The sequence below is a fragment of the Thunnus maccoyii genome, chromosome 17 (assembly GCF_910596095.1).
Source record: "Thunnus maccoyii chromosome 17, fThuMac1.1, whole genome shotgun sequence".
Classification (NCBI taxonomy): Eukaryota; Metazoa; Chordata; class Actinopteri; order Scombriformes; family Scombridae; genus Thunnus; species Thunnus maccoyii.
The window spans coordinates 4,341,592-4,367,705 of record NC_056549.1 but is presented as its reverse complement, the minus strand read 5'-3'; the positions used below and the strand labels follow the sequence as shown (position 1 = coordinate 4,367,705).

General features: G+C 40.0%; 1 protein-coding gene and 1 long non-coding RNA gene across 3 annotated transcripts; one reads left to right on the top strand and one right to left on the bottom strand.

Annotated features, from left to right (window-relative positions):
* Positions 1-346: 346 nt before the first annotated feature.
* On the top strand, positions 347-25,048 carry aig1 (androgen-induced 1 (H. sapiens)). Its single transcript, XM_042390194.1, has 6 exons — positions 347-701; positions 4,883-5,038; positions 9,191-9,292; positions 21,724-21,839; positions 21,987-22,153; positions 24,451-25,048. Exons 1-6 carry the CDS (start codon positions 561-563, stop codon positions 24,468-24,470), a joined length of 702 nt encoding a protein of 233 aa, XP_042246128.1. The 5' UTR covers positions 347-560; the 3' UTR covers positions 24,471-25,048.
* On the bottom strand, positions 17,567-22,052 carry LOC121882170. 2 transcript variants are annotated; one of them, XR_006092023.1, is made up of 3 exons: positions 21,962-22,052; positions 21,772-21,876; positions 17,567-17,875 (listed from the first exon to the last, which is right to left on the bottom strand). It is a non-coding gene; the product is annotated as an uncharacterized LOC121882170 (long non-coding RNA). The 2 variants fall into 2 exon arrangements; XR_006092024.1 differs by lacking the exon at positions 17,567-17,875 and adding an exon at positions 17,898-17,953.
* Positions 25,049-26,114: the final 1,066 nt, after the last annotated feature.

Sequence of the window (26,114 nt, the reverse complement as noted above, 5' to 3'; positions counted from 1 at the left end):
CCACTACTTTTACTGCAATACTTTAACTACATCAAGCTCATAATACTTATGTACTTTTACTGCAATACTTTAACTACATCAAGCTCATAATACTTAAGTACTTTTACTGCAATACTTTAACTACATCAAGCTCATAATACTGATGTACTTTTACTGTAGTAGGATTTTTTCATGCAGGATCTGAATACTTACAGATTACAGACACTGAGTGAAACATTTAACATTTTTATAAATATTATGAAATAATTCATGTTTGACTCATTTAAAACAACACATGTATATGTATGCAGTAACATACAGTAGACTCGCTGTGTGTACTACAGGACTGCAGACAGTTGAGATTACAACACACCCCCTCCCTCCCCTCCCCTTCGCATCATCATCATCATCATCATAACACGGAAGCAGTAGACAGAGGGGGGGCAGGAGAGGCGAGGATAGACGAGGGGGGTTGAAGACAGGTAACAATAAGGAGCACCAGACACAGACAGACAAGCAGGGACAGGTGCAGAGAGGTAAAACAGCAGACAGGTAAACAAAAAGACAAGACAGCGAGCATCATGGCGCTGATCCCCTCGCAGGTCCTCCGGGTCGCCATCCTGCTGTCTTATTTCTCCATCCTCTGCCACTACAAAGCTTTGGACATGCCGGCTCACCAGACCTACGGAGGCAGCTGGAAGTTTCTGACCTTCATCGACCTGGTGAGACTGAATGTTTCATTGTTGTTGTTTTTTTTTTTAACCCCAAACAGCCCGGTAGGTGAGCTAGCTTAGCATGAGGAGCTGCAGCCCCGGTGCTTCATGTTGTGTCACATTTGAGTGATTATTCAGCGTTTCCGCCTCCCTTCACTTATTATTCGGCTGTTTAATGCATAATTATACAGGAAAATATGTACTAAATTACACTAAATCATGTCCAGAGTCACTATTGTTGCCCCCAGCGTGTGTAGACCGGTGAGCGTGTAGAGGCTGAACCGGAAAGCAGGTGTTATGGTGCAGACTGCGCTGCTGTCACAAACGATGCCTCAGCGCGGGAGCGTGCCGCGCGCGCACTCCCCATTCATTCCATATAGCCAACAGAAGCGCCCACAAAGAGATCAATATTCACACATTTCACCGCTAAAGGTAAAGTATTAGTGTTGTTAAAGCGTTCAGTGGTTCCTCACAAACTCCTCTCAGTTTATTGTTGACGCTTTGAAAGCCGCAGTTCATGGTTTAGTGTTTAATTTATTGTTTTTGTATGTACACATAGGAAAAAAGAAGTGAAAACTCTTTTATTTTATTTTATTTTCTGCAAAACACTTTGATTTGCTCTCTGTATGAGCTGTGCCATATAAATAAAGTTGCCTTGCCTCTATATGTATATAGTCTGCAGCCTCCATCACTGGATAGGCTTTAAAAAAAAGGAAGTAAAACATTTAAATAAACATTTGTAAAAGCTGTGTATCAGTTAAAGAGTGTCAGTACGCATTAGGCTTCATATCTATTATAGATTCTGAAGTTATATTAAATTACTCTCTAACGAGCAGTGAAAACAAGAAGACTGTGACGTAGACACACACACAGCTCCCATTCATCATTCCCTGCAGACAATGCACACATACATACACGCGCTCACAAAGAGGCGGTCGACTGTATGAGCCAGTCATTCACAAACACAGCATGTCAACAATAAGCTTACACAGAGATGTAACGAGCTATAAAAAGCTAATTATTGTAAACAAATAGTCAGCAGGAGGTCGCCCCCTCTCTCTCCATTTGAAGAACAAATCAACTTACATTTCTTGGGTGTTTCTGTCTGTTTATTTCAGTAATAATTTATCCTTTAGTCAAGCAAGAAATAGAAACAGAAATAATAAACATGTGTTCAGTATAACTAGCTAGTTAGTGGGGATGCGTTCAAGACCAGAGCACCAACAATTAATCGATTAATCGCTTAGTTGATCAACAGAAAATTAATCGAATAACTGTTTCTGGCATTTTTCAAGTAAAAACATTAAATATTCTCTGGTTTTAGTTTCTTAAATGTGAAGATTTGCTGCTTTTATTCGTCATATGTGACAGTTAATTAAAAATCTTTAGGTTCTGGACTGTTGGTCGGACAAAACAAGCAAATTGAAAACATCACTGCAGGAGCTGAGAAATTGTGAAAGCCATTTTTTTCACATTTTATAGACAAAATAATCAATTAATCGCGAAAATAATGAGCAGACTTTTCACAACATATAGCTAAAAGTCAACGGCTCATACAGTCTGAACGTTAGCTGTGCTTCCAGCTGTCGTAGGATATCGTTGAAAAATTAACTTCTTATAGGAGAAACGTTTTTATTATCAGCAGATGTTACTTTGCTTTTATTGTTTTCAGTTTGTTGTGTCATGTAAGAACTGATATCAGAGACAGTCTGTGAGTAAAAACAACAGTTGCAACTTTTAGCCGATTAATCTTTAAGTTGATTGACAGAAAATTAATCGGCAACTGTTCTGCTGATCAAATAATCAGAATTTTTCAAAGCAAAATGCAACAAATTTGCTGGTTGCAGCTTCTTGAATGTGAAGATTTGAAGCTTTTCTGTGTCGTACATGATGCTCAAATAAATATCTGTAGATTTTGGACTGTTTTTTCACTATTCTTTGACACTTTATAGACAAAACAGTTAATCATGAAAATAATTGTTTGTTGCAGCTCCACAATTGAATTAATCATAAGTATTGTTATTTATGATAATAACAGTCATCTGTAACAAAATACCAATAATGTGTGTGTGTATGTCTGTGTGTGTGTGTGTGTGAGAGAGAGAAATAGCGATGTCATATTTTCCACATTAGACCTCTCCACCTGGTTAACTGTGCCGTTAATGACCTGTACGCACCAGCAGCCAGGAAACACACACCACTATAACATCTGGCTCTTAATCATAGTGTGTGTGTGTGTGTGTGTGTGTGTGTGTGTGTGTGTGTGCGTGTGTGTGTGTGTGCGTTTGAACATGGGGCAACATGAAACCCTGCGAATGTGCGCTACGCTGACACTGAAACGTCGACATGATTGCTTTTAGATCCATTTCACAAATGCAGACGCTTAGATTATATATGTGTGTGTGTGTGTGCGTGTGTGTGTGTGTGTGTCGTTACTGCTCGGAGCCTCATCGCTAGCTGACTTCTCACAGAAACCTTTTATTCATGTAGCAGCCAAGCTTGACGTCAACACAATTCTCACTTAGTAGACACACACACACACAGCGAGCAGGTTAGCAGTAAAGTATTTACACACACACACACACACACATATAACTGTAACATCTGATAGCATTAAAGCCCTCCAGCGTCCAGCCGTCTCTTCACCCGGTGGATGACAACCGATACTCCCGGTGGGAGGAGAGCGTGCGCATCCTCTCCATCTTCCTCCGGTGAAGAAGGTCAGATCCATCGTAGCGAACATATTGACGGGGGTGTTTCATTACACACAGAGAGGTGAAAATACAGCGCACCACAATGCTCTGAACGCTCTGCAGCTCCTTCTGAACTCGAGTGTTTAATCTGATTAATACTTATGTGAATATATTGGTTATAAGGGAGGTATATTTATATGTGTTGATAGAAGCTCCAGTGTTTTCTACTGGTCTACTGGAGGTGGTGAGGTTGTGTTTCCAACATGGGAAGTCAAGGATATGTTTAGCATTCAAGTGGTTTTAAATTGAGGGAACTCCGTTGCTAGGTAACTGGCAATAACATGCAAATTGGCAAGTCATTTTTTATTTTTTTTTTTGCATTTAAATGTCAAGTAACTTTAGGAAGAAGAACAAAAAACCTGAAAAAAACATGAAAAAAATGTCATGTTGGTTTATCTGAATATTCTCATTTTACAATCATCAGTATGTCATTAAAACAGGTTTCATAAACCCCGTAGTGAAGCGTTTAGCAGCTACAGAGAGTGAATACTGGACCTACATTCACCAGGTGGACAGAAAAACAGAAACACGACTCCACATGAATGATAATAATGTTGCTGCGTAGCTGCTGGATGTGGAAATAAACGACTGTTTGCTAACAAGTTCAACATATCAACTGAAAAACTGATGATGCATCAGTTTACTGTTTGTCGCTGCCGTCACCGTGTCGACGAGGCCCACCTCAGCAGATCAAACCCAGAAAATAATATATAGAAAGACATCCTATATTATCATAACATAACATCCTACTATGAGGAACCTCGGAGCCAGCTTGTACAAAAAAGTTTCCATCCACAGGTTGCTCTTAAACCTGAGAGGAAGAGAGTCAATCATCATCACGACTCGATCTGAGAGACTCTCTCCTGTACTCTCAACCACCCGAGGCTCTCAAAACGAGAAGGATCTCGTCGGGAGTTTCAGAATAACTCTGACTATCTTGTTCTGAGAAAGTGTGAAGCCTGTTTTTTAAAGTGTGAAGTGAAGCCGTTGCACCATAAACATGCTGGACAAGAGCTCCTGCCAGCATCACCATCGCTTTCCTGCCCAGAAATTGTGAAATTCTGGCTAAGAAGCGTGTTCTTTAATTGAGTTATATGACCATCCAGCAGCATACAGCAAAGGTCATCGACTGTAAGATTGAAGTCTCTTCTCTGGAGGGCGTAACGTATGAAATCACTGACTTGAAGTAGAAGCAGGTTAAAGAAAAGTGGATCCACAAGATGAAATGATTGCAGTTTCTACTCTAATGTCTGGTTTCTCTCCACCTCTCTCCTCGTCCTCTCTGAACTCTTCTCTGATAAATTTCCTGTCTCAGCTCTTTCTCTCTCCCTCTCTGAAGTATTTGTCGTGTGAAAGAGTGCTGAACTCCTCCTCTCTCTCTCTCTCTCCGTGTGCGTGTGTGTGTGTGTGTGTGTGTGTGTGTGTGTCTCTCTGTAGGTGATCCAGGCGGTGTTTTTCGGCCTGTGCGTCCTGATCGATGTCTCCAGCCTGCTGACTAAAGGAGGCGACAGCAGGGAGCAGGAGAGGCAGCTGAGGAAGCTGATTGGCCTGAGGGACTGGATGATGGCCGTCCTGGCCTTCCCTGTCGGAGCGGTGAGCAGATGGATGCGCACAACACACACACACACACACACACACACACACATATACAGTACACACGATAGCCTGGGGGGAAGAATGAGCCTGGCTCACAGGAATCAAAGGCTTGAGTTATGCATTTGCAGTATAATCAGCTCTCTCTCTCTCTTTCTCTTTATATCTGCCTCTCTCGCTCTTTCTCTCAAGGGTGACAACAGTTTTCTCCTAAATGTGAAGATTTTTAGTTTCAGAATAATTTGTGATGTGATTATTGTATCAGCTCATTAGAGGTTTGAGGTTAAACAGCACAGAAACGTTAGCTTACGGTCAGGTTTGGGCTATTTATTTAGATTTTTTTCCAAGTTTGTCACATGTTCAGTTAGCCGGAGGCTGTCAGAGAGCGTTCAGGCTTGAGGGTTTCCTTAACAACAACACTAAACTATTCAACAGAATCTCCGAGTTATAAAAAAACATGTAAGAGAATCTATCTGGAAACAAAGATACAACCAGACAAATGTGAGTACAGCTGAGTATATAAGAGGAGTTGTCCTTTTTCTGTTCTAACATTAAAAACTATCTTTGTAGTTTCCTGTCAAGTGTTGAGATAATTAGTTGATGAATCAGTTGAATAATTTATAAAATAATTTAATAACCACCCAATTATTTATTAAGCAGAAACTTCAACACTTTCTGGTTTCAGATGATCAAACGTGAGGATTGTCTTCTTCCTGCTTCCTGTTTCAGGTTATTATAAACTGAATATGTTTATTCAACACTAATTAAGATAAGCAATTAATGGATCAAGTCATTTATTAAGCTAAATGCAATTAACTGGTTTCAGCTGCTCAAGTGTTTCCTGATTTTCTTTCTTCTAATATTGTTGTAAATAAAATATCTTTTGGTTCATTTGACGTTTTATTCGATGCCAGTATAATACTGGGTTTAGGTACCAATACAGAAACAATACCTTTTTGATACCTAACTTTAAGAAATGTAACATGATTCTCTGCAAAACCCTTTTTTTAATTTAAAGGTGACACATCATGCACATTTCCAGGTCTCTATATTTATATTCTGAGGCTCTACTGGAATATCTTTGCATGATTTCCAGTTCAAAAGACTCCTTATTTATCTTGTACTGGTCCTTTATGCAGCCCCTCAGTTCAGCCTCTGTCTGAAACAGGCCGTTTTAGCTCCTGTCTCTTTAAGACCCGCCTCCTGATGAGCCCACTCTGTTCTGATTGGCCGGGTTCAGGAAGCTTCAGGATTCAGATTTAGCTTCTTTTTCTTGTTCTTTACTCAAAGTATGAACTTCTCAGACGCGTCATATACCGAATCCGATCTGAAATATGTGAGTAGACGACGTGAACAACCTTAGCAACAAAGACTACAGGATGTACGGCGGTGTGTGTGCGTGCGCGAACAATCTGATGTCATCTTGAGGAGGAAGGCTGAAGCCCTGACTTTTGACTTGCAGGAAGCATTTTTTTTTTTTTACAGATGTTCACCTCAATAGTTTTGGAACTTTCATCATATTTTACATGTTTTTAAGCCTCATATGTCCCCTTTTCTCACAGCGCTGGCAGACACAGATCACATGGTTCTGTCACACACACACACACACACACACACACTTTTATACAGGATTTCAGCTGGCAAGGTGCCCTGTGTCAGCCCACAGCTGTATTCTAGTTTTGACACGCATGTGCGCACACACACACACACACACACACACACGTGATCACGCACAGTTGATATCGATTGTTGCCACGGTTGGAGCCACAACACACATCCTCTCTCTTCCTCTGTTACACACACACACACACACACACCTATAGAAGAGGTCAGCTGGCATGGTGCCGTGTGTGTGTGAGTTGCCGTGTGGGCACCGAGTTCAGTTTACACACAGTACAATAGACATGATTATCACCACGGCTAATGTCTGGAAACCTGGCCTGCCTGATATGGAAAGTGTGTGTGTGTGTGCTTGCATGTGTGTGTGTGTGTGTGTGTAGCTCCGGTTGTACGTGTTGTATACATGCATGAGTGTGCAGGTGCATATGTTACATGTTTATATGTCCGTGTGTGTCCATAAGCAGCTCTTTTGTGTCTGCGGGATTGTGGAAAAATGTGGAAGTCTGCTGCGTGTTGATGTGACACACAGGTACAGGGTGTCTGGTGTGTGCGTTTCCTGCCACCGTTGGCCTGTTGAAAGCAGAGAACATGTCGGTCAGGGTACAATAGGGGGGGGGGCGGAGGGGGGAAGGGGGGGCTGGTTGGTTCACATGCCTCGAACTGGAACCCAGATGACGGTCAGGTAATTCCACCCCCATCCTGCAGAACATGGTCTGGCCCGAGTCCAAACCGTCTGCTGGAGATACGTTAGACGAGGAGTTTGTTAGTTTATGTTGCGCTCACATCATGTGGGATAGAAGGTGGCTGGATCTGCTGGCTGCAGGATTTTCTGGCTGCGTCCCAGTTGACCCCAGGCATAACGAAAATAACAAGACTAAACATCTATAGCCGTGCAAGTGTGCTTTTGAGGCGGTAATGCTCCTCTTTACACTCATACAAATTGCAATGTTTGGCCGTAGGGTGACACAAACACAAACACAATCACAAATCCGATATATTTTCGCGTTACTCATCTTAACTTTTTCTAGCCTTTAATGGCGCTATGGACCATTTTTTTTAATAAGTCGCTCACTCGCATGCATGTGCACGTACACGAGTGAAGCAATACACAGTGTAGTGATCTACATGTGGTTATAATGTGCCAAAATACTAGGGCTGCAACTTATTATAGTTATATTATTATAGTGTACAATATGCATTATTATTATTTTACAATCCATCAAAAAATAGTGAGAAATTCTAATTGCAATGTCCCACAGTCCAAGTAGACGTCTATAGCTTTCTCTTTTAGTTCAGCCAACAGTCCAAAATCAAAAGATATTCAGTTTACTATAAATTATGACAAAGAAAAGCATCAAATCCTCTCCTTTGAGAGGCTGCAACCAGAAATGTTTAGCATTTTTACTTAAAAAATGACTATTCAATTATTAACATAGTGCACAATACATTTTGTGTCGGTTGGCTAATCGGCTAATCGTTGCAGCTCTATAAAATATGCAGCAAAGTTAAGAACGAAGAAGACTGCAAGCCAGTTAACATGAATGTAAACAATGCAGGTATAGAAGTGTGTTCAACAGGTTTGTTAGACCTCAAGAATACACACACAGTATTTTGTTGAGTAATAAATTTTGTTTGTTTACAACAAAACTGCAGGGTTCATTTTAATGCTAACGTTAGCATGCTAACATCGAACTGTTATGCTAAATGTTAACAGGATAGCTCACTAACATGAGCACATTACATGTTAAATGTTAGCATGTTAACATACTAACATTAAGAGTGTGACATTGTGCATGTTACCAGGGTAACATTTTAAAATGGAGCACGTTAGCATGCTCTCATCAGTTATACGTTGTCATGAACTAAAGTGAAGGACAAGTAGAAATTCTTGAAGTTATGAGGATTCCTCTGGAGTTCATGACTGATCTGATGTTTGACCAGCTTTCATCAGCTCAGCTCTTGTTCTGTTAGAGATGAACATTTGTACAAGTTTCACAGTCAGTTCTGTGAGCTGTTTCTAACACCACAGTCTCACCTGGTGACAAGACTTTACCTGCCAGTTCCTTTCATCAACCTGCTTCTCTCACGATGAAACTACGGATCAGAACATTTAGCATCCTTAATAAAACACTGACTGTAGGTGAAGCTTCATTATGACATTTTCAGATTCAACAGAGACAGAATGTTCTGCTTATTGAGTCGTTGCTGCTGCTGCTGCACGACAAAAATAGCTTTAATTACTGTAACCAATGTCCTCGCGACACTCGTTGGCATTTTCAAACGAGAAAAAAAATAGTCAACTACTCCCACAGAGTTGTTAAAAACCCCCTCCTGACACAGTGCAATAACACGTACGGCTGGATATGAGGATTATTTCTTATCGCCGACCTGACCGCATCCCACTCATTCATTAATCTTGATGCATACTTAATTTGAGTGTTTTTGTGCAGCTGCTTGGCGTTGATACGTGTTATATGAGGACTCCTGCACACTGTTTGCTAACTTTTGTTTCTTTTCTCTCTCTCTCTCTAGTTTGTGGTCTTTACGTTCTGGTCTCTCTACCTGTATGACAGAGACCTGGTCTACCCCAGACTACTGGACAACTTCATCCCTCAGTGGCTCAACCACGGCATGGTGAGTCATACCGCCTGTACTCTCTCACTGGTGACTGTTAATAGTTGGTTAAAGAACATTAAAATTTATAACCGCCTGGTACTAAATGCGTTTGTTGTGTTCTTTAAAAACATGCGAAGAAAGTAGGTTCCTAAAGTTTTATGTTTGTTAAACGGAGCAGCAGACTTGACAGCTTTTTTCCCCCCGGTTCAGTGCAGACCTTAGAGACGGGAAAGCAGATTGAAGTTCCAAGAGCATAAATAGAAGTTAACGGCCTTTTGTAGAGTTAAATTTGCAAGTCGCCGAAATGACGGCGTCTCAGACAGTGGAGTGTTTGAGGTGGAGCCGCTCAACTTTTTCAACTTGCCGCCGCGACTCGCCTTGTGACCGTGGCAACCACAGAAACTATTATGAGGGAAACTCATTCGGAGAAAACGACGCAGGAGCTGCATCCTGAATGATGCACCTCCTCGCTAGCAAAGGAACAGACGGACGGTATCTGTAGCCGCCATGGCAACCGCTCGCTTTGTGGAAGCACTTTTTTAGGGGACGGAGTGAGTTGGTTTTGCAGGATTCCTCCTGGACGCCTTCCTGTAGATGCAGACTCAGAACATGCAAGGGGTGATTAGCTTGATACAGGTTTTGCTAACCTTGCTAACCTCTTTAAATGAACTTCCTGTGGGTTGGGTGCAGGTCTCTGCAACATATAATACATCCTAAAGCTGCAACAATTAGTCAATTAATCGATTAGTTGCCAACTATTAAATTAATCACCAACTTTTCAGTCATTTTTTACGAAGAAAATCTCAAAATTCTCTGATTTCAGCATCTGAAATGTGAATATTTTCTAGTTTTTTTAGTCCTCTGACAGTAAAAAAGTACATTTTCTGATATTTTTATGGACCAAACAACTTGATAAATTGAGAAAATAATCAACAGATTAATCGATAATAAAAATAATTGTTAGTTGCCTTCCTGTAGATGCAGACTCAGAACATGCTAGGGGCGATTAGCTTGATACAGGTTTTTGTGTTGCTAACCTTGCTAACCTCTTTAAATGCTCTTCCTGTGGGATGGGTGCAGGTCTGCATCATATAATACATCCTAAAGCTGCAACAATTAGTCGATTAATCGATTAGTCGCCAACTAATAAATTAATCACCAAGTATTCTGATAATAGATCAATCGTTTTCAGTCATTTTTTAGAAGAAAATCTCAAAATTCTCTGATTACAGCATCAGAAATGTGAATATTTTCTAGTTTTTTCAGTAAAAAAGTACATTTTCTGACATTTAATGGACCAAACAACTAATCCATTAATTGAGAAAATAATCAACAGATTAATCAATAATAAAAATAATTGTGCCCTAATTAATGACAGATCCTTCTATTAGCATCCTACATGTCAGGACATGTAAAACGAGCCCTTCTGGGGTCATTACTCATATCAGTGGATTATAAACTTCATAAAGTACTTGATTAATCTTATCAGCGGTGAACGCTGGTGTGGGTGAACCTCTGAATTTGAATAGAGTCAGCGGCGGGTCGCTGGCTTTGATTTGCCATCTAGAGGAAGAAGGTTTAATCTAATGTTTAGACAGCGACTAACACACACTGCGCACCATGTCGCCTGACTGATAACACCGTCAGCTGTGTGTGTGTGTGTGTGTGTGTGTTTCAATCAGCCTGTGAGATAATCTGACATTTTTCCAGCACTCTGTACGCAATATGCAAAAATCTCCTCATCAAACTTCCTACTGCCAGAACACTGACCGTACTGACACGCTGGCACGCACACACACACACACACACACATGCAGAGAGCAGTGTGAGGTGAAGTGAGGTGGTGTGTGTTTTGTGTTTAAAGAATTATCATTCCCATAACACTACTTTAATTGAAAGAGACAAAGACAGCGTGTGTGTGTGTGTTCGCTGTCTCTTCTCCTACTCCAGGAGGTGATGTAATAGCTGAGCGGTTGCTATGGTGGCGTCGCCAAGGACCAAAACAATCAGAACACCACCAACTGCTGTCTGTGTGTGTGTGTGTGTGTGTGTGTGTGTGTGTGTGTGTGTGAGAGAGAGACAGAAAACGTGAGAAAGTGTGTGTGTGTGTGTGTTTCTGTTCGAGTCCAGCGTGGTTGTAAATATTTTGCGGTATTCCATGGTATCGCTGTTGTTTATTTGTACCGGCTGCCACGGCAACCGTGTCACCGTTCCCTTCGGAGGAGGGAGGGGTCGACAGATGTAGAGGGAGTGGGAGAAAAAGATACAGTAGTTTATTAAATGTGTTTAACGGCCATTGGAAGTGATTAAGGGTGTACACGCAATAAACAATTATGTGGCTATCAATTACCATCTGCCTTTTTTTTTTTTTTTTTTTTGTTAAATACATGAAGGATATTACGTAATGAAGAAATACTGATATTTCAACTCTTAGATGAATATTCCTCCTGTCTTTTTTCATGCTTTTTTGTTGAAGTTGGACGTCTGTGTTAAACACGGTCACGGCTTGTTTTAACAGATGGCTTCACCTGCTGTGAACGCTCCGGTTGCAGAGTTACCTCTGCTTCCTCCTCCTCGTGATGACATATTGTTCGCTCGTGCCCGCAAAACATCCGTCGTCGGTGGCCTTTTGTTGCAGAGCCCGTTCCGCTGGTTGTTCGCCTTCTGCATATTTCCAATCGGATTCAGGCTCAAACATGTACAGATGTATGTGAGAGGAGTTAAAACAGCCTGTTTGAGACAGAGGCTGAACTGAGGGGCTGCATATAGGGACCAGTAGAAGATAAATAAGGTGTTCCAGATATTCCAGTAGAGCCTCAGAATATAAATATAAAGCAGGAAATGTGCAGAATATATCCTCTTTAAGGGCTTTACAGTAGTTTTGCATAGTTAAAAACACTTCCAGTAAAGACTGGAGACAGGCCTTTTGAAGTTTTTACTGGAAGCGATGGTGAAACCGGACCCCTTAGTGACAGTGCACTGTGTCACTGGTTCCTTCTGAGCAGCTCCATCGATGAGTGATCTCCCCGTATTAGATCGTTTGATATGATTTGTTTCAGACGTCTGAAGAGGTGAAACTATATTGCAGTATTTCCACACAAAAAAAAAGTACTAAAGATGAGAGAAAAGTTTGAAAAATAAACTTTTTTTTTTGGTGGTATTTTCTACACCAGTAATCATCTTTTGATCCCTTAGATTAATCTCACCAACCACTGTGAAAGCTGCTGCTGCTGCCATTTCAGGGATTACTGTCGCTGCTGCTTTTCATACGTGGTCCTAACTAGTTTCTGTTGTTTCATTACAGTAAATTTATTCTAATCTTTTAGGTAACAAGATAGAAGATACTCAAAAAAAATGTTGCTTTTTGTCTGCAGATGCTAGTGTATTTTATTGTTTTGAGTAAAAATCAAGGCATTTTTTTTAATCAGTTTTCAGTCATATTTTAAGATAAATGTGTAAAATTTGAGCTAAAAAGATAAAACAACCAAACATTTGCACGAACATTATTCTGCAGTGAAGGTCAGTCATGCTAATCAAAACAAAAACTTTATATCGTTAAAACTGTTTGCAGTTTTACTGATATTAGTTATTGTCCTGTTCCAGTGTGTGTGTGTGTTATCCTTCACCCTGACAGTTCATAAAGGCTGACCCACACACACACACACACACACACACAGAGCCAGGTTTCTCCTAGCAACAGAGGATTATAGTCTCACACTGTGTATGACGCCATTGACCCTTGACACACACACACACACACACACACACACACTCCCTCCGAAGTGTTGTTATAAAAGCTCTGCTGGTTTAGAATCAGCTATTTTCTCACATCTGGTGAATTATTGTCGGGTCTGGGTACATTCATGCACACACACACACACACACACACACACACACATGCACAGACACACACACACACACACATGCACACACATGCAGACGAACGTGGGATCAGCAACCACATTTACCCTTCATCTTTTCTCTGCTCTACTTACATTGTTAGCACTGTGTGTGTGTGTGTGTGTGTGTGTGTGTGTGTGTGTGTGTGTGTGTGTGTGTGTGTGCATTCAATTAGTCTGCTGTGCCTGCATCTGTCATCATGCATCTGTTTTTTTCTTTTAGGCGTTTATACAAAATTGAACAGTAATATATTCATTACCAATCTCCTAAACAACCAGTAGTAAACAAATAGCAGAAGTTTCTCTTTTAATTTATGATCTATTTAAATACAAACGATGATCTTTAACTGATTAATAGTTGAGTTTTTCACCATGAATAAACGAGATCATGAGGTTGATACATGTGACACCTTTTTCATGCAGGTTAAGTCATTTTGAGGGTGAATTATGGTTAAGCTGAAACTAAGTCAGTCGTGAACCTTTTATTGTTTCTGTGTTAGAGAACATAAATCCAGGCTCCAGAGCTGCAGGGATTAGTCCATCGACAGCAACTATTTCAGTAATTGAGTAATTGTTTTAGTAATTTTTTTTTAAGTAAAATGCACATTTGCTGGTTGCAGCTTCTCAAATATGAAGATTTGTTGCTTTTCATTGTGATACATGATAATAAACAGAATATCTTCTTTGGTTTTGGACTGTTTATCATCGGCAGTGGGAAAATTATAACAAGCATTTTTCACTATTTCCTGACATTTTATGGACAAAATGATTAAATGAGAGAATAATCTGCAGATTAATTGATCGTGAGAATAATCATTAGCTGCAGCTCCACCAGGCTCATCTTTATGGAATGATACAGTAATTAAAAACAGCAGCGCAGATTTATTTCAAAGCACAGAGACGCTGCAACAGAATCATTTTAAGCTTTTGGATTTATTTGTTTTTTTTTAAAAAAAAAATGCAGTAGGTCAGAATTCAAGAGAAAAAGAGGAAATGTGGAGTAGAAATTTTATTGAAATCTATCTAATATGGTCTGCTACAATTTTCAAATTGCAGGAGACGCATCAAAATACCAAAATACCAAACACACCAGAATCATTTTAATATAGTTTTTAATGTAAATGAGAATAAAGATGTAAAAATGATCATTCCCTCTGATATCGCAACTGCAGTTATCAGTCAAAATAATCGCAATTAGATATTTTTCTTTAAAAATCGTTCAGTCTTAATTCAAACAAACAAATATTTGAATCAAACCAAACGTCTTTCTTCTCTTCGCTAAACATAAAACAGCTTCAGTGTTTCTGCAGAGTTCAAACTCAGTCACAACTCGGCTGAGTGTGTTTCTGAAAAAGTGGAACAGGATTGTCCCTCTGTGACATGATAAGCTCCTTAAGTTAGAAAACTATTGTGAAAAATGTCAACAGGAGACTTATCATTTGATTTTTTCAGGTTCAAGCGGAGTTCAGTTTAAAAACCTTTATCAGGACTCAGCAAAAAAGCTCCGCATCAGCTGCTGCACTTTGACCTCTTAAACTCTGCTGCGGCCACCCGCTGGATTCATCTCTTTAATCGTATGTTGTGAAGCCAAAAAAATTTGAAAAAAAAAAAAAAAAAACCCCACAGAAGTTTATTTTAAATTCTATGAAGGAGACAAAAAGTTTCCAAAGATATCAAATGTGTCCGTCTGATTTAATAGAAACAGGTTGTTCTGCAGCTTTAAAAGTAGTTTTCTTGGTCTTGAATATTAAACAGTTTAGTTTCAATGAAGTGTTGCAACAAGCAGATACAGATGTTGACATACAGCTGGGAAAAAAAGGTACATTTTCTGTTTTCTGAATTAAAATAAACTTTAAAGGTGGACGCTCAAAATGGACATACTTTTACTTTTACGACTCCTGCAAGTGAGGCGAGACGCTGGTTGACAAACTTAAAAAAAAGGGCAAAAGGTGGACGTGGTGATCAATACAAGAGATCAATAAACAGGCTACAGAAATTAGAAATATTACATTTATAGGTAGCAGTCAGGTAGCCATGTTCCCTACTATGCTATAATAATAATAATAATAATAATAATAATAATAATAATAATAATAACAATAACAACAATAAAAATAATAATAATGATAATAATAATAGCCAATAAAAGGGTATTTATGTAGCATTTATCAAAATCAGTGATTATGAAGTGCTTGAATATTTGGTTTGGTCTTTAAAAATTTTGAAAACAATAAAAAAAATGTCACAGTTTAAGGTGACGTCCTCAAATTCAAATGTAACCAACAGTCCAAAATCCAAATATATTAATTTACCTTCTTACACAAAGAAAAGCAGCAAATCCTCATAAACTACCGGCTGTGACTCGGGGACGTTTGTCATTTTTGCTTTAAAAATGACTGAAATGATTAATCAATAATCAAAATAGTTGCCGATTTATTTATGTGTTTGTCAACCAATTAAGCTCTAATATACAGTACATATCTACATGCACAGTAGACAAACACACACATGCATCAAACGTTTGTGGGCATCCAGTAACACATCCCATGAGTCTTTTTCGTCAATTGGGACATTGTCAAAGCATCATGGGAGCAGGACTACCTCAGTCAGCTGTTTTCATGTGCCGCTGTTATTCCGAACCAACCGCAACCGATGTGATAAAGGCTCCTTTTAGTCAGTAAAGCTGTTTTTTTTTTTTTTTTTTAATGATATTTTGATTGAATATCGCTGTCAACTCTCAGGTCACACATCCTGCGTCTTAAAAATCACAGAGTAAATCTATTTCTGACGCATCGGTTTCAGTCGTCTCAGTTTCGATTCATCGCCACCGGAAGACGTTTGACCCCTGTGAACCCGCTGTCAGCCATGTGACCCCAGAAACCCCCAGCCAAGCGGGAAGCTCCGGGTCTGACAAGTGAAGCTAATGCAGAAGTGACTTAAACCTGCGTTCTCTCTAATGGCCATCAGGGGGCGACGCCACTGGTTGCAAAATGAAGTCCGATTGAGTTTATGGTCTCAATCGCTAGTTTAAAGTCTTCTTTAATACAACACGATGGTTATTTTGTAAATTAAAGTCCATTTATAGTAAAATAGATGATAAAGCAGCGTATGCTTTAGTGCGTGGCTACCTTGTGATTGACAAGTCACTACCACGGCAACAACGTTGGTTACTTACGTTACGTAACATAATCCCAGATTAGAATAGGAGTATAAGTTGTTGCTATTTTAGTGCGTTTTCAGTTCATGAAAGTTAATTGTAACATTTTAGTCGCCTAAAAAGTCTTGTTCGGTGTTCGGTTGTACTAAAAAACCCTCTAAAGAGTCGGATGTTCAGTTTTTCTGGCAAGTTTTTTGCTAGTCAAAATTAGCATTAGCATCAGCAAAATCAAAGTAAACCATAAGCTGTGTCTCAAATCACGTACTTCTGTTAGTACACTTTCATGTAGTACACTGTGTACAATATGTACTTACTGGCGTAGTGCACAAATTTCTACAGGGTAGTGTCGTTTCAAAGTAAACACAGCCGTGTTGTGCACTTACCGGAAATGACGATCGCAAATTAGCATTAGCTAGCGTTAGCATTTGCGCTACCAAATCATTACAGACTGCTAAATTAACCCAAAAAACATACTGATATGATGATGCTTATATCTGACAACAGTATAGTAGCCACTTCCAGTTTGAAAAGTGGTTCCTCCCCTTCCACTGCGTAGCCAAGATGGCGACCATTGAGGGCGAGAAACGTCCGTAGTTTCACACTCAACTTTTTGACCATTTTGAGTGCACCATCCCGGTACTCATAGTACACTGCATTTTTCCATACTTCTCAGTGTGAACACACTCAAAATGTTAAGTGAAAGTATAGAAGTATGCGATTTGAGACGCAGCAATAGACTGTAGCTAGCAGCTAACGCTTACGCTAGCGTTAGCTCCACCCTCTCGTCCAAATATGGTCACTTCTGGCTTCAAAAAACCAAGATGGTGAAGGTCAAAATGCCAAACTCGAGGCTTCAAAATGGGAGTCCACAAACCAGAGGGTGAAGTCACGTCCATTTTTTTATTTTTTATTTTTTACAGTCAGTGCCCCCCAGCTGTGTATCTCTGTGTGAAATGGTTTGTCCTGTTTTTAGCCTCAGACCACAGGATCGAACCACGGCTGTTTGCCGAAGAGGGGGGGGGATTTTCCACAGAGGCAGAAAACTGGCTGCTCGAGCGAAACCACAAACCTCTGGGGGGGGGGGCAGGGGGGGACATAGAGAGAGAGAGAGAGAGAGAGAGAGAGAGAGAGAGAGAGAGAGAGAGAGGGGTGGGGGGGGGGACAAAAAGAAAGACCTAGAAACAAAAATAGAGAAAGAGGGACAGCGAGAATAAAGGGAGTATTATTTACGAAAGAGGGACAGCGAGAATAAAGGGAGTATTATTTACGAGCGGCGAGTCCTCTCAGCAGAGACTAAACTTAAACACGACCAAGAGACTGGAATTCCACCGAGATATACTGGGTAAAAGTGCAGCGTCAGGATGTGTGTGTGTGTGTGTGTGTGTGTGTACAGTATAATGATGGGAGGGAAACCTAGAATTTAAGACCCCAGGAGAGAAAGCTATTCTGTCCTCGTCTGAGAGCACTGAGACGTTGTTACTCTTGTTAGTTTGCACATACTTGGCATCTTCAGTCTGACCTTTTCAAATCCTCCGAGGGGAAAGCCTAAAAAAAAAAAAAAAAAAAAAAACCCAGATCGTTCCAAGTTGAGATGCGACACAGCGGCCTCCTTCATTTAGTGTACTGTATAAAATAAAAGCACAATACTGATTTTCATGTGTTAAAATACAGTTTGAACATCTGAGAATTAGGAAACTGTCACTGAATATCTTTAAATTCGATCCTGCAAAAAAATATAAGAGTATTCAGTGTTTCCCTGCAGATTTTTATTTTGTTCCATGCGAGCAGCAGCAACCTCGGTTTGAGTGCCTATCACACTGTTTAACTTTAATTTTTAACACATGGAACAATGATAGACTCTTTCCCCGACGCCAAGAAAGACATTTTAAGTCTAAAATACAGATTTTAATGAGTAAAATGCATCAGGAGGAGGGAGGGAGGGAAGGAGGAGAGGGGAAGCAGTTGCTGGACAAACAATCCTCTTAACGCCGTCTTCCTTTTTTTTTTTCCCCTCTCCTCCGTCCCCGTTTGTGCCGACACATTATGGAAACCTACTTTTCCACTATTTTCTGGATGAAATTTCGGTGGGAAAGTGGACAATCGACAGAGGGAACAAGTGATTCATTTTTAACTGTGGTGGATGCAGAGAGAAAAAAAAAACAACTGCGAGATACAAACTGTCATGACCTAATGCTGCACGTCCGGATCCAAGTTGGCCCGGGACAGACGGACTCTCTGCACTCCGGTTACTAAACTAGACCTTTCTTGGACTCCGTCGAATCTTAAAGTGATGTTTGACGCTTCGATTAATCAGTTAAAAAAAAAAAAAAAAAAAGGGCTCGTGCCAGGTCACGATATTACCTATCGACAGCTGATGAAGTGTTTGCTGATTTTTTAAGATGATTTATCAGGTGAATATATTTATGAACTGAGTGATGCTACTTTAAGGTTCCAGCTACTGAAATGTGAGGATTTAATGGTTTTCATTGCCGTACATGACAGAATATCTTTGAGGGTTTCGGCCTGTTGGACATGAATACATCTCCTTAATATGTGGCAAATTATAGCATTTTTCTCTATTTTTTGAGAGTTCATAGATTAAACAAGCATTTAATTAATTTGGGAGAGTAATTGGCTTATTAATCAATAATAATAAATAAATAATAATGGTTTATAACACACTATAATGTGGTTGTAAGCAGAAAAAAGGAGATTTTAAGTGTTTATAACAAGCATCAAGATATGAATGCATATTCATTACAGTGTATTATGCTATTTACGCTATATTATAGTGTTATGTTGTAATAAAAATCCTAATCAGTCTGCTGTGGGAAACCACTAAAGTTACAAATAGTAATAATGTATAAAAAGACAAAAGTTCTGGGATAATGCACTTAAAATGGAAGTTATGGAGGACAAAATCCACAAAATCCTTCTGTGCAAAACTGTATTTAAAAGTTTATCTGAAGCTAATATGAAGCTTCAGCGTCCAAATGAGTCAAATCAAGTAGATATCTTTCAACGTTACAGTCTTTTTAGTGCCAAAGTCCCTCTTTTAGTTACTATACTTCCACTGAAAGAGGGAATTTGATGCTAAAAAAGACTGTAAATGTGTCAGATATCCACTTGATATGACTAACTCAGCCTCATATAAGCTTCACATCAACTTTTAAGTGTATTTTTTGCACTAAATGCCTGTGACGGATCTTTTAATGACACTTCCTCAGACTTTAGTCCGTCTGATAGTTGTGTTCAGTGTTAGACGTCTCTGAATCTAGTTTCTTTGTCAGAACTCTAACAGGAGACAAACTCTGGATTAAACCCAACACTTAAACCAAACCTGTGCCCACATTTACACCTACTGCAGCACCACAACGTCTCGCTAAACCCGTTTCCATCCGTCTGGGAATAATTATCGGACGGAATTATGGGGAGGAATCCCAGTTGTTGCTTTCCTCAATGTAACATAACAAGGCCGACAAGCCAGACTGCAGGAGACAAGAGAGCTCAGCAGTCTGACTTAGCCCTGGGTGAGCGGTCTGACACACACACACACACACACACACACACACACACACACACACACACACACGGATCTACAGCTGTGCTCCTGAGAGTGCAAATGAGGTAAGAGGTCTCAACTCTGCTGAGACAATTACGCCTGGTGTGTGTGTGCATGTGTGTGTTAGTGTGTCTTTGTATGTGAGTGCCCCCTAGTGGACGAAGAGAGTAGCTCACACAAAGGCAGACGAGCAGACTATACTGCTGCCGCTTGAAGATATTGATCGATTGATTTGACAGCAGCAGGTAGGGAACGTTACTGTTAGAGGATACGTGTGTGTGTGTGTGTGAGACTTCATGAATATGTGTGTGTGTGTTTAAGTGCTGGTTCACGGTGAGTCACAACAACATCGATTAAAAGCAATTCTCACATGTTGCTATTTTCAGCAAATGCCATGACCTCCATTATAAATGTGTGTGTGTGTGTTTAGATAGATTACACACACACACACACTGTATATAGAGATGAATAAATGATTAAATGATAAGGCTGGAGATCAACAAATCTCATGTTCGGAGCCAAACCAACAATAAACTGATCTACTCACAAGTATTATGTATTTATCTGTAAACGTCCTGCATCGTCGTGACTTTGAACTAAAGTTCTGAACAACGTCCGATGTTGTCAACAGGTTGCAAAGCTGTAAACAGAAACCACATTCCTGCACATGCTCAGTGGCGTCTCTCTCCTGAGAGTGAAAACGTGATCGCTGTTAGCCGTTTTAAACAAACTAGAGCTGCAATGATTAGTCGATTAATCAATTAGTTGCCAACTATTTACTCGATTAATCACCTGGAGTCATTTTTGTTTAAGAAAAAACGTCCAAATTCTCTGATTCCTGCCTCAGAGAATGTGATTTTTCTCAGGTTTCTTTAGTCCTTTATGACAGTAAAGTGAATATCTTGAAGCGGTGACTGTTTGTTGTGATCCAGATGACCTTTGCAGCTGCCGGAGTCGTAACAAGAACCAAAAAAAGCACATATCTCCAGTTCTCACATCGCTTCATTGGCCACCAGTTTCGGAAAGAATTAACTTCAAAATATTATTACTTGTCTATAAATCATTGAACAGCTTAGATCCAAAATACTTATCTGAACCTCCGGACCGCTCAGGTCGGCTGGCTGAGGGTTCCTCGTGGTTCCCAGGATTTAAACTAAAACTGGCTCTGCTGCTAAACTGAGACTAGAAACAGAGCTGAGCATCTTTAAATCTCAACTCAAGACCCTCAGGATCTTTTTACAGTTGCTATGTGTGTTATGTTTCCATTGTTTTAATGTTTTTTTATGATTTCCAACTGTTCTCTGTGCGTTTTGATCTGCTTGTTCTCACTTATCTTGTGTTTTTCTGTATTTCTGTGGAGTACTTCGGGTTATCTTGTGCAGGATTTGCTTTGCCTTGACTTTGAGAACATCACCTCAGGCTTTGGGAAACAGCGATCGACCTTTTCTGATATTTTATAAAAGAAACAACTAATCAATATGATCATTAGCTGCAGCATTAAAACAAACTAATGAGCCCAAAACTCTTTGTGATGGAGGAACATGTCACAGCGGTGCGGCTCATTGATATAAGATGTAGAACCATGAATGACTCCAAAAAGATGCATCCAGTTTCTCTTTCAACTTGTCATTTTGAGCACTTGTTTGCTCAAATTTATATTGTGTGACTCCAATTAGAGCCAAGATGGCGGCTGACAGTGAAAAACCTTCATCCAGGCTTCAACATGCTCAGAAAACTACAAGTGATGATCAGCCTGAGGAGGTCAAAACATGTCGACGTCTGATTTACGCTAATCTTTTTAACTGATTATCTCCCTCTCTCTTCCTCTCAGCACACCACCGTTCTTCCCTTCATCATCATCGAGATGCGGACCACCCACCATCGGTATCCCAGCAGGTCGTGGGGTCTGGCGGCAGTTTGCTTCTTCGGTTTGGGATACATCCTCTGGTACCGAGTGTTTCTTAATTCCATCACCAGTTAACACCTGGAAACAGACTTTAATGTGTAAAATCAGTGGACTTCCCCTACTTTAAACAGACTCTCGTATGGGATTTATAAAGTAATTTCACCGTTTTCTCCCCCCTCCTCCTCCAGGACGTGTTGGGTGCACCAGGTGACGGGCGTGTGGGTCTACCCGGTGCTGGAGCGCATCGCTCCGCTAGCTCGGGTCGTCTTCTTCAGCGCCATGACCGTAGTGATTTGTGTCTTTTACATTCTCGGAGAAATCCTCAACAGCTACATCTGGGACCAGCCACACACAGGTAACAACACACACACACACACACACACACACACACACACACACACCAAGACTGACCAAATACACTGTAAAGTATATCCACTTTGACAAGACATTACGTAGCCGTTGAGTGCAAAAATTATATTTTTACTCAAAGTTAATAATATTCATTATTTTCTTCTTGGGCTTGAGAGTAATTTGACTAGGGCGGTAGTAAACCAAAGTAACGGGACAGAGAGCACAGTAAACTCGGCAGCCACACATTTCTCTGTTTTGTGTCTTCAGGTTATGCTAGCCCATTGTTTCTAACTTTGGAGCTAACCCCCTTTACTTTTCCAGCATTTGAGGAAACAACAGACGTGACTTTTTAGCATTTATTAACCGACACACTGTAGTCTGTACTGTACATTTATGGCCAGACTGACAACTTACTACTAACCTTTTCCTCTGCTCCGCTCGCATCCACCGTCACTTCTCATGTTCTCGCTCTTTCCCCGCTGCTACGCAAACATACTCCTTAACGGAGCCTCGCGACCAGTGGTTTCCCAGGCAACGACACAGACGTTGACTCACGTACCGGAACAGCGCTGCACAGAGACTCCCAAACGCTGTCGATTTCCAATCAAATATTAAAAAACATTTTTTGGGGGGCCTGGCGGGGGTTCTCGTTGTGTCATTGTGGAGAAACACAGATTCAGTAAACGTTCAGTACGGTCAATAAACGTTGAGTACAGTTAGACCCGGCGGTCTCCGTTAGGTTGGGCGAGTTCAAAGTTGTGAAAACAACGGGGGTGTTTTGAATACACCCCCGTTGTTTTCACAGGTAATTTGTTAGTCTGTCCCTCCCGCCGCAGGAAATAATGGTTTAATCCTGGAAAGCTGTTGATGTAGCGCTTCTCTCCTTATGAAAACAAAACGGAGATTATTCGACCAATGAGAATTTAGTCGGACGAGAGCATATCGACCAACTAGTCGACCAGTCGACCAGCAGACTACAGCCCTAAATTTGACGTTTTATTACTTTTGTTTATTGCTCTTTTTTTTCCAAACACACAAGTCAAATACCAAATGTTGTTGAAGCCTTTATTTGACCATAAAGTAATTAAAACATGGTTCACATGTTAATGGATGTTAATTAAAGATAAAAAAGAGAGCACAGAACAAGATCTACTGGTAAAAAGTATTCATGGTGAGCTTTGTAAGACTCAATAAGTTGTGCTTGTGTGTTTTATCCCTCACATGTAAATGCAAAATCTTTCATTCTTGGTGAATTAAATGTCTTTGAATAACAAACTTTAACTCTGATAACTCTGTATGATAAATATGCAGCGTTGCCAGATTGAGCGTCTTTGCACTACTTTTTTATTTAACTGTGAGGTTAAACATAGTTTTGGGCAGGTTGTGATAGTTTGAGCTACTTTTTGTACCATTTGGTCAGTTTCCACAGACAAAAAGTTCAACTATATCCCAATAAACTGATCCCTGTTCTCATCTGAGTAAATTAAGATTGACTCATGCTGCGTTCCTTTCATATCGGAGTTATTGTTTTGTGGTGCGTAACAATCAAAAAATGAAGAAAACACAAGTACCTACACAAAGTTAGAGAAAAATACCCCTACCACAAAAGATAAAAATGTACAATTAAAATGTGAAGTATCATAAATATAGTAAAAATATATTTTGCAATGCAAAATTACAAATAATTGTGTCAAATTAACGCACCATTGTTCAGTGTGATGGTTACACTGGTGTGCAGATGATGTCATTTTTACGTTATTATAACGTATAGTGTCCATGTGTGTGATGGAGGCTGCAGCGAGGGGTCACTGAGGTCACGCTCTCTTTTCCAGAGTACAGAACATACAGAAAAATTTAAAAGTTTACTGTGTACAAATAAACAAAAAACAAACAACAAGATTTACAGCGAGCATAAAAAAACCCAGAGACAACATCCAAAGACATTCAATCAGAGACATCAACATCGTTCAACGAGAGCACGCACAGCATCCACACTGCGACAAATCTGCCAACAGATGTTTGAAATGAGTATTTTAGCACGCTTCTGCCAGTTGTTCCACTTGTGTGGGGCAAAAAAAAAACAAACTTGTTGTCAGTCTCATCTGGAAACACTGTACTGTGCCCTGTTGACGCCTGGGACCCAATATGCAAACTGTTGTTTTTCCCCTCATGTTCGAGAGCTCACAATCTGCATATTTCAAACTAAACACGCACACAAAAATCAGGATTTTGTACTTAAAAGTTGCCTCCAAATCATCTGCCAATGACCGATTCTCTCTGTGTCTTTTTTTTTGTCCCTAGAAAAGGTCAAAGGTGAGTGATCCTCTATGGAAGCTGGCGTCGGTCAGACGAACGAGGACAGACGAGTGGTGCCCCGCCCCACTCCGGACAGCACAAGAACGGAAAAAAACAAGCGCCCCTCTCTCTGGAAGTGGACCGTTAACCTTTTGAACTGTATCCATCGATATAATCGTTTAAAAAAAAAAAAAAAAAGACAGAAAAATAATCGGTTAAATGTGAATATGAGAATTTTCTGATGGAAGAAGAAAGAATCAATAATCTTTTTTTTTTTTTTTTCTCTCTTGTTGTTGTTTTTCTGTGTCATAAACTACGCCGTCGCATCCGGCTTTGGTGGTGGACAGTGGAGAAAACACACTTCTGTACATAAACACACTAAGCATACACACACACACACACACTAACAGTATTTGTATTTACTGGTATGAACTATTTACCAAAGTGAATGAAATCCTTCATAAGCTTCTATGAAACTACTGAACATCAATATTGTGTTGAATATGATTACTAATCATTTTATGAGACATGTATGGAAGAAATTAGATGTTGGTACGAGATCAATAAAAGATTTGACTGGGAAATATTTCAGTCCGGTTTTGAATTCTGAGTGAAATCTTTTGACTCTCTGTGCTTCAGGGTTTTGGTTTGATAAAGTTGAGAAAGAGTCTCAGGTACGTTGAGAAACACGCTGCATCTTTATGAGCTTCGACACTCACAGTATGAGATGTCGTCTCGTTTTATTTTCGATGAAACGGGTGATTCGTCTGCATACAAAACCTGATGATGTAACACAGTAGAAAATAATTCAAGCTTGTTTCTTTATTAGTTTTCCTTTATTTGATAGTCAGTGTATTGAGACAGGAAACGAGAGAGAGAGAGAGAGGTGTGACATGCAATAAAGGTCCCGACCGGGAAACAAACGGTGGACGTTGGGGATTATATAATACGCCAATAATTCAACTTTTAATAGCAGGATATGTCGTCACCAGCTGTGATTTGGCCCAGAAGGAATGTCAGACACATTGAAATCAACTATTATAGCTTTACACTCCTTCTTGACTTGTAAATGTGATCAGGCATCAGGAGACTTCCGAGCAAGAAAAGACTTTCTAGTTCAGAGAGAAAAGACGGAAGCACGCTGAGAGATTTAAAGCCTTTAATAGTGCAAACAGACTACTGTGTGAAGTCGACAAAAGCATGAAGACATATAGTCAACCTAAGATAGGTGTTCACTTAACTTTTTGGGTAGAAGGTGGAACTAGAATTCAAACCTATTGGATAACAGATACAAGGGTGAGAATAAACAGAGCCAGAGTCCAGCTGCCACAACCATCCATTAAAAACAAGAATACAGTTACATGAAATCAAGCACAAAATGTTCTGCAGCAAATATGTCATGAATTAAAGGAACCATAGCAAGTTTAGCTCTTCATTAAGGTCAAAGGTTCAACTGTGTTGAGAGCATGAATCCGATATTCCCCAGAACTTGCAAGACTGTTAACACCCCTGTGCAATATCTCTAAAATGTTAAGTAATTCAAAATTGCATCATCTTACAATAGTTTTAGTAATTTTAGAGTGAAGTGCAGGATATTTGATCTTATTTATCATTAAAAACAAACAGGTTAGGACTAAATTGACAATCTAGGCCTCAAAGTACAACCTCAA

Excerpts from the sequence above, each read along its gene's own strand:
- aig1 (XM_042390194.1), top strand. The coding sequence starts at position 561 with ATGGCGCTGATCCCCTCGCAGGTCCTCCGGGTCGCCATCCTGCTGTCT. Across the intron at positions 9,293-21,723 it reads AGTGGCTCAACCACGGCATG|CACACCACCGTTCTTCCCTT; the intron begins GTGAGTCATACC and ends TCTTCCTCTCAG. Across the intron at positions 21,840-21,986 it reads GGTTTGGGATACATCCTCTG|GACGTGTTGGGTGCACCAGG; the intron begins GTACCGAGTGTT and ends CTCCTCCTCCAG.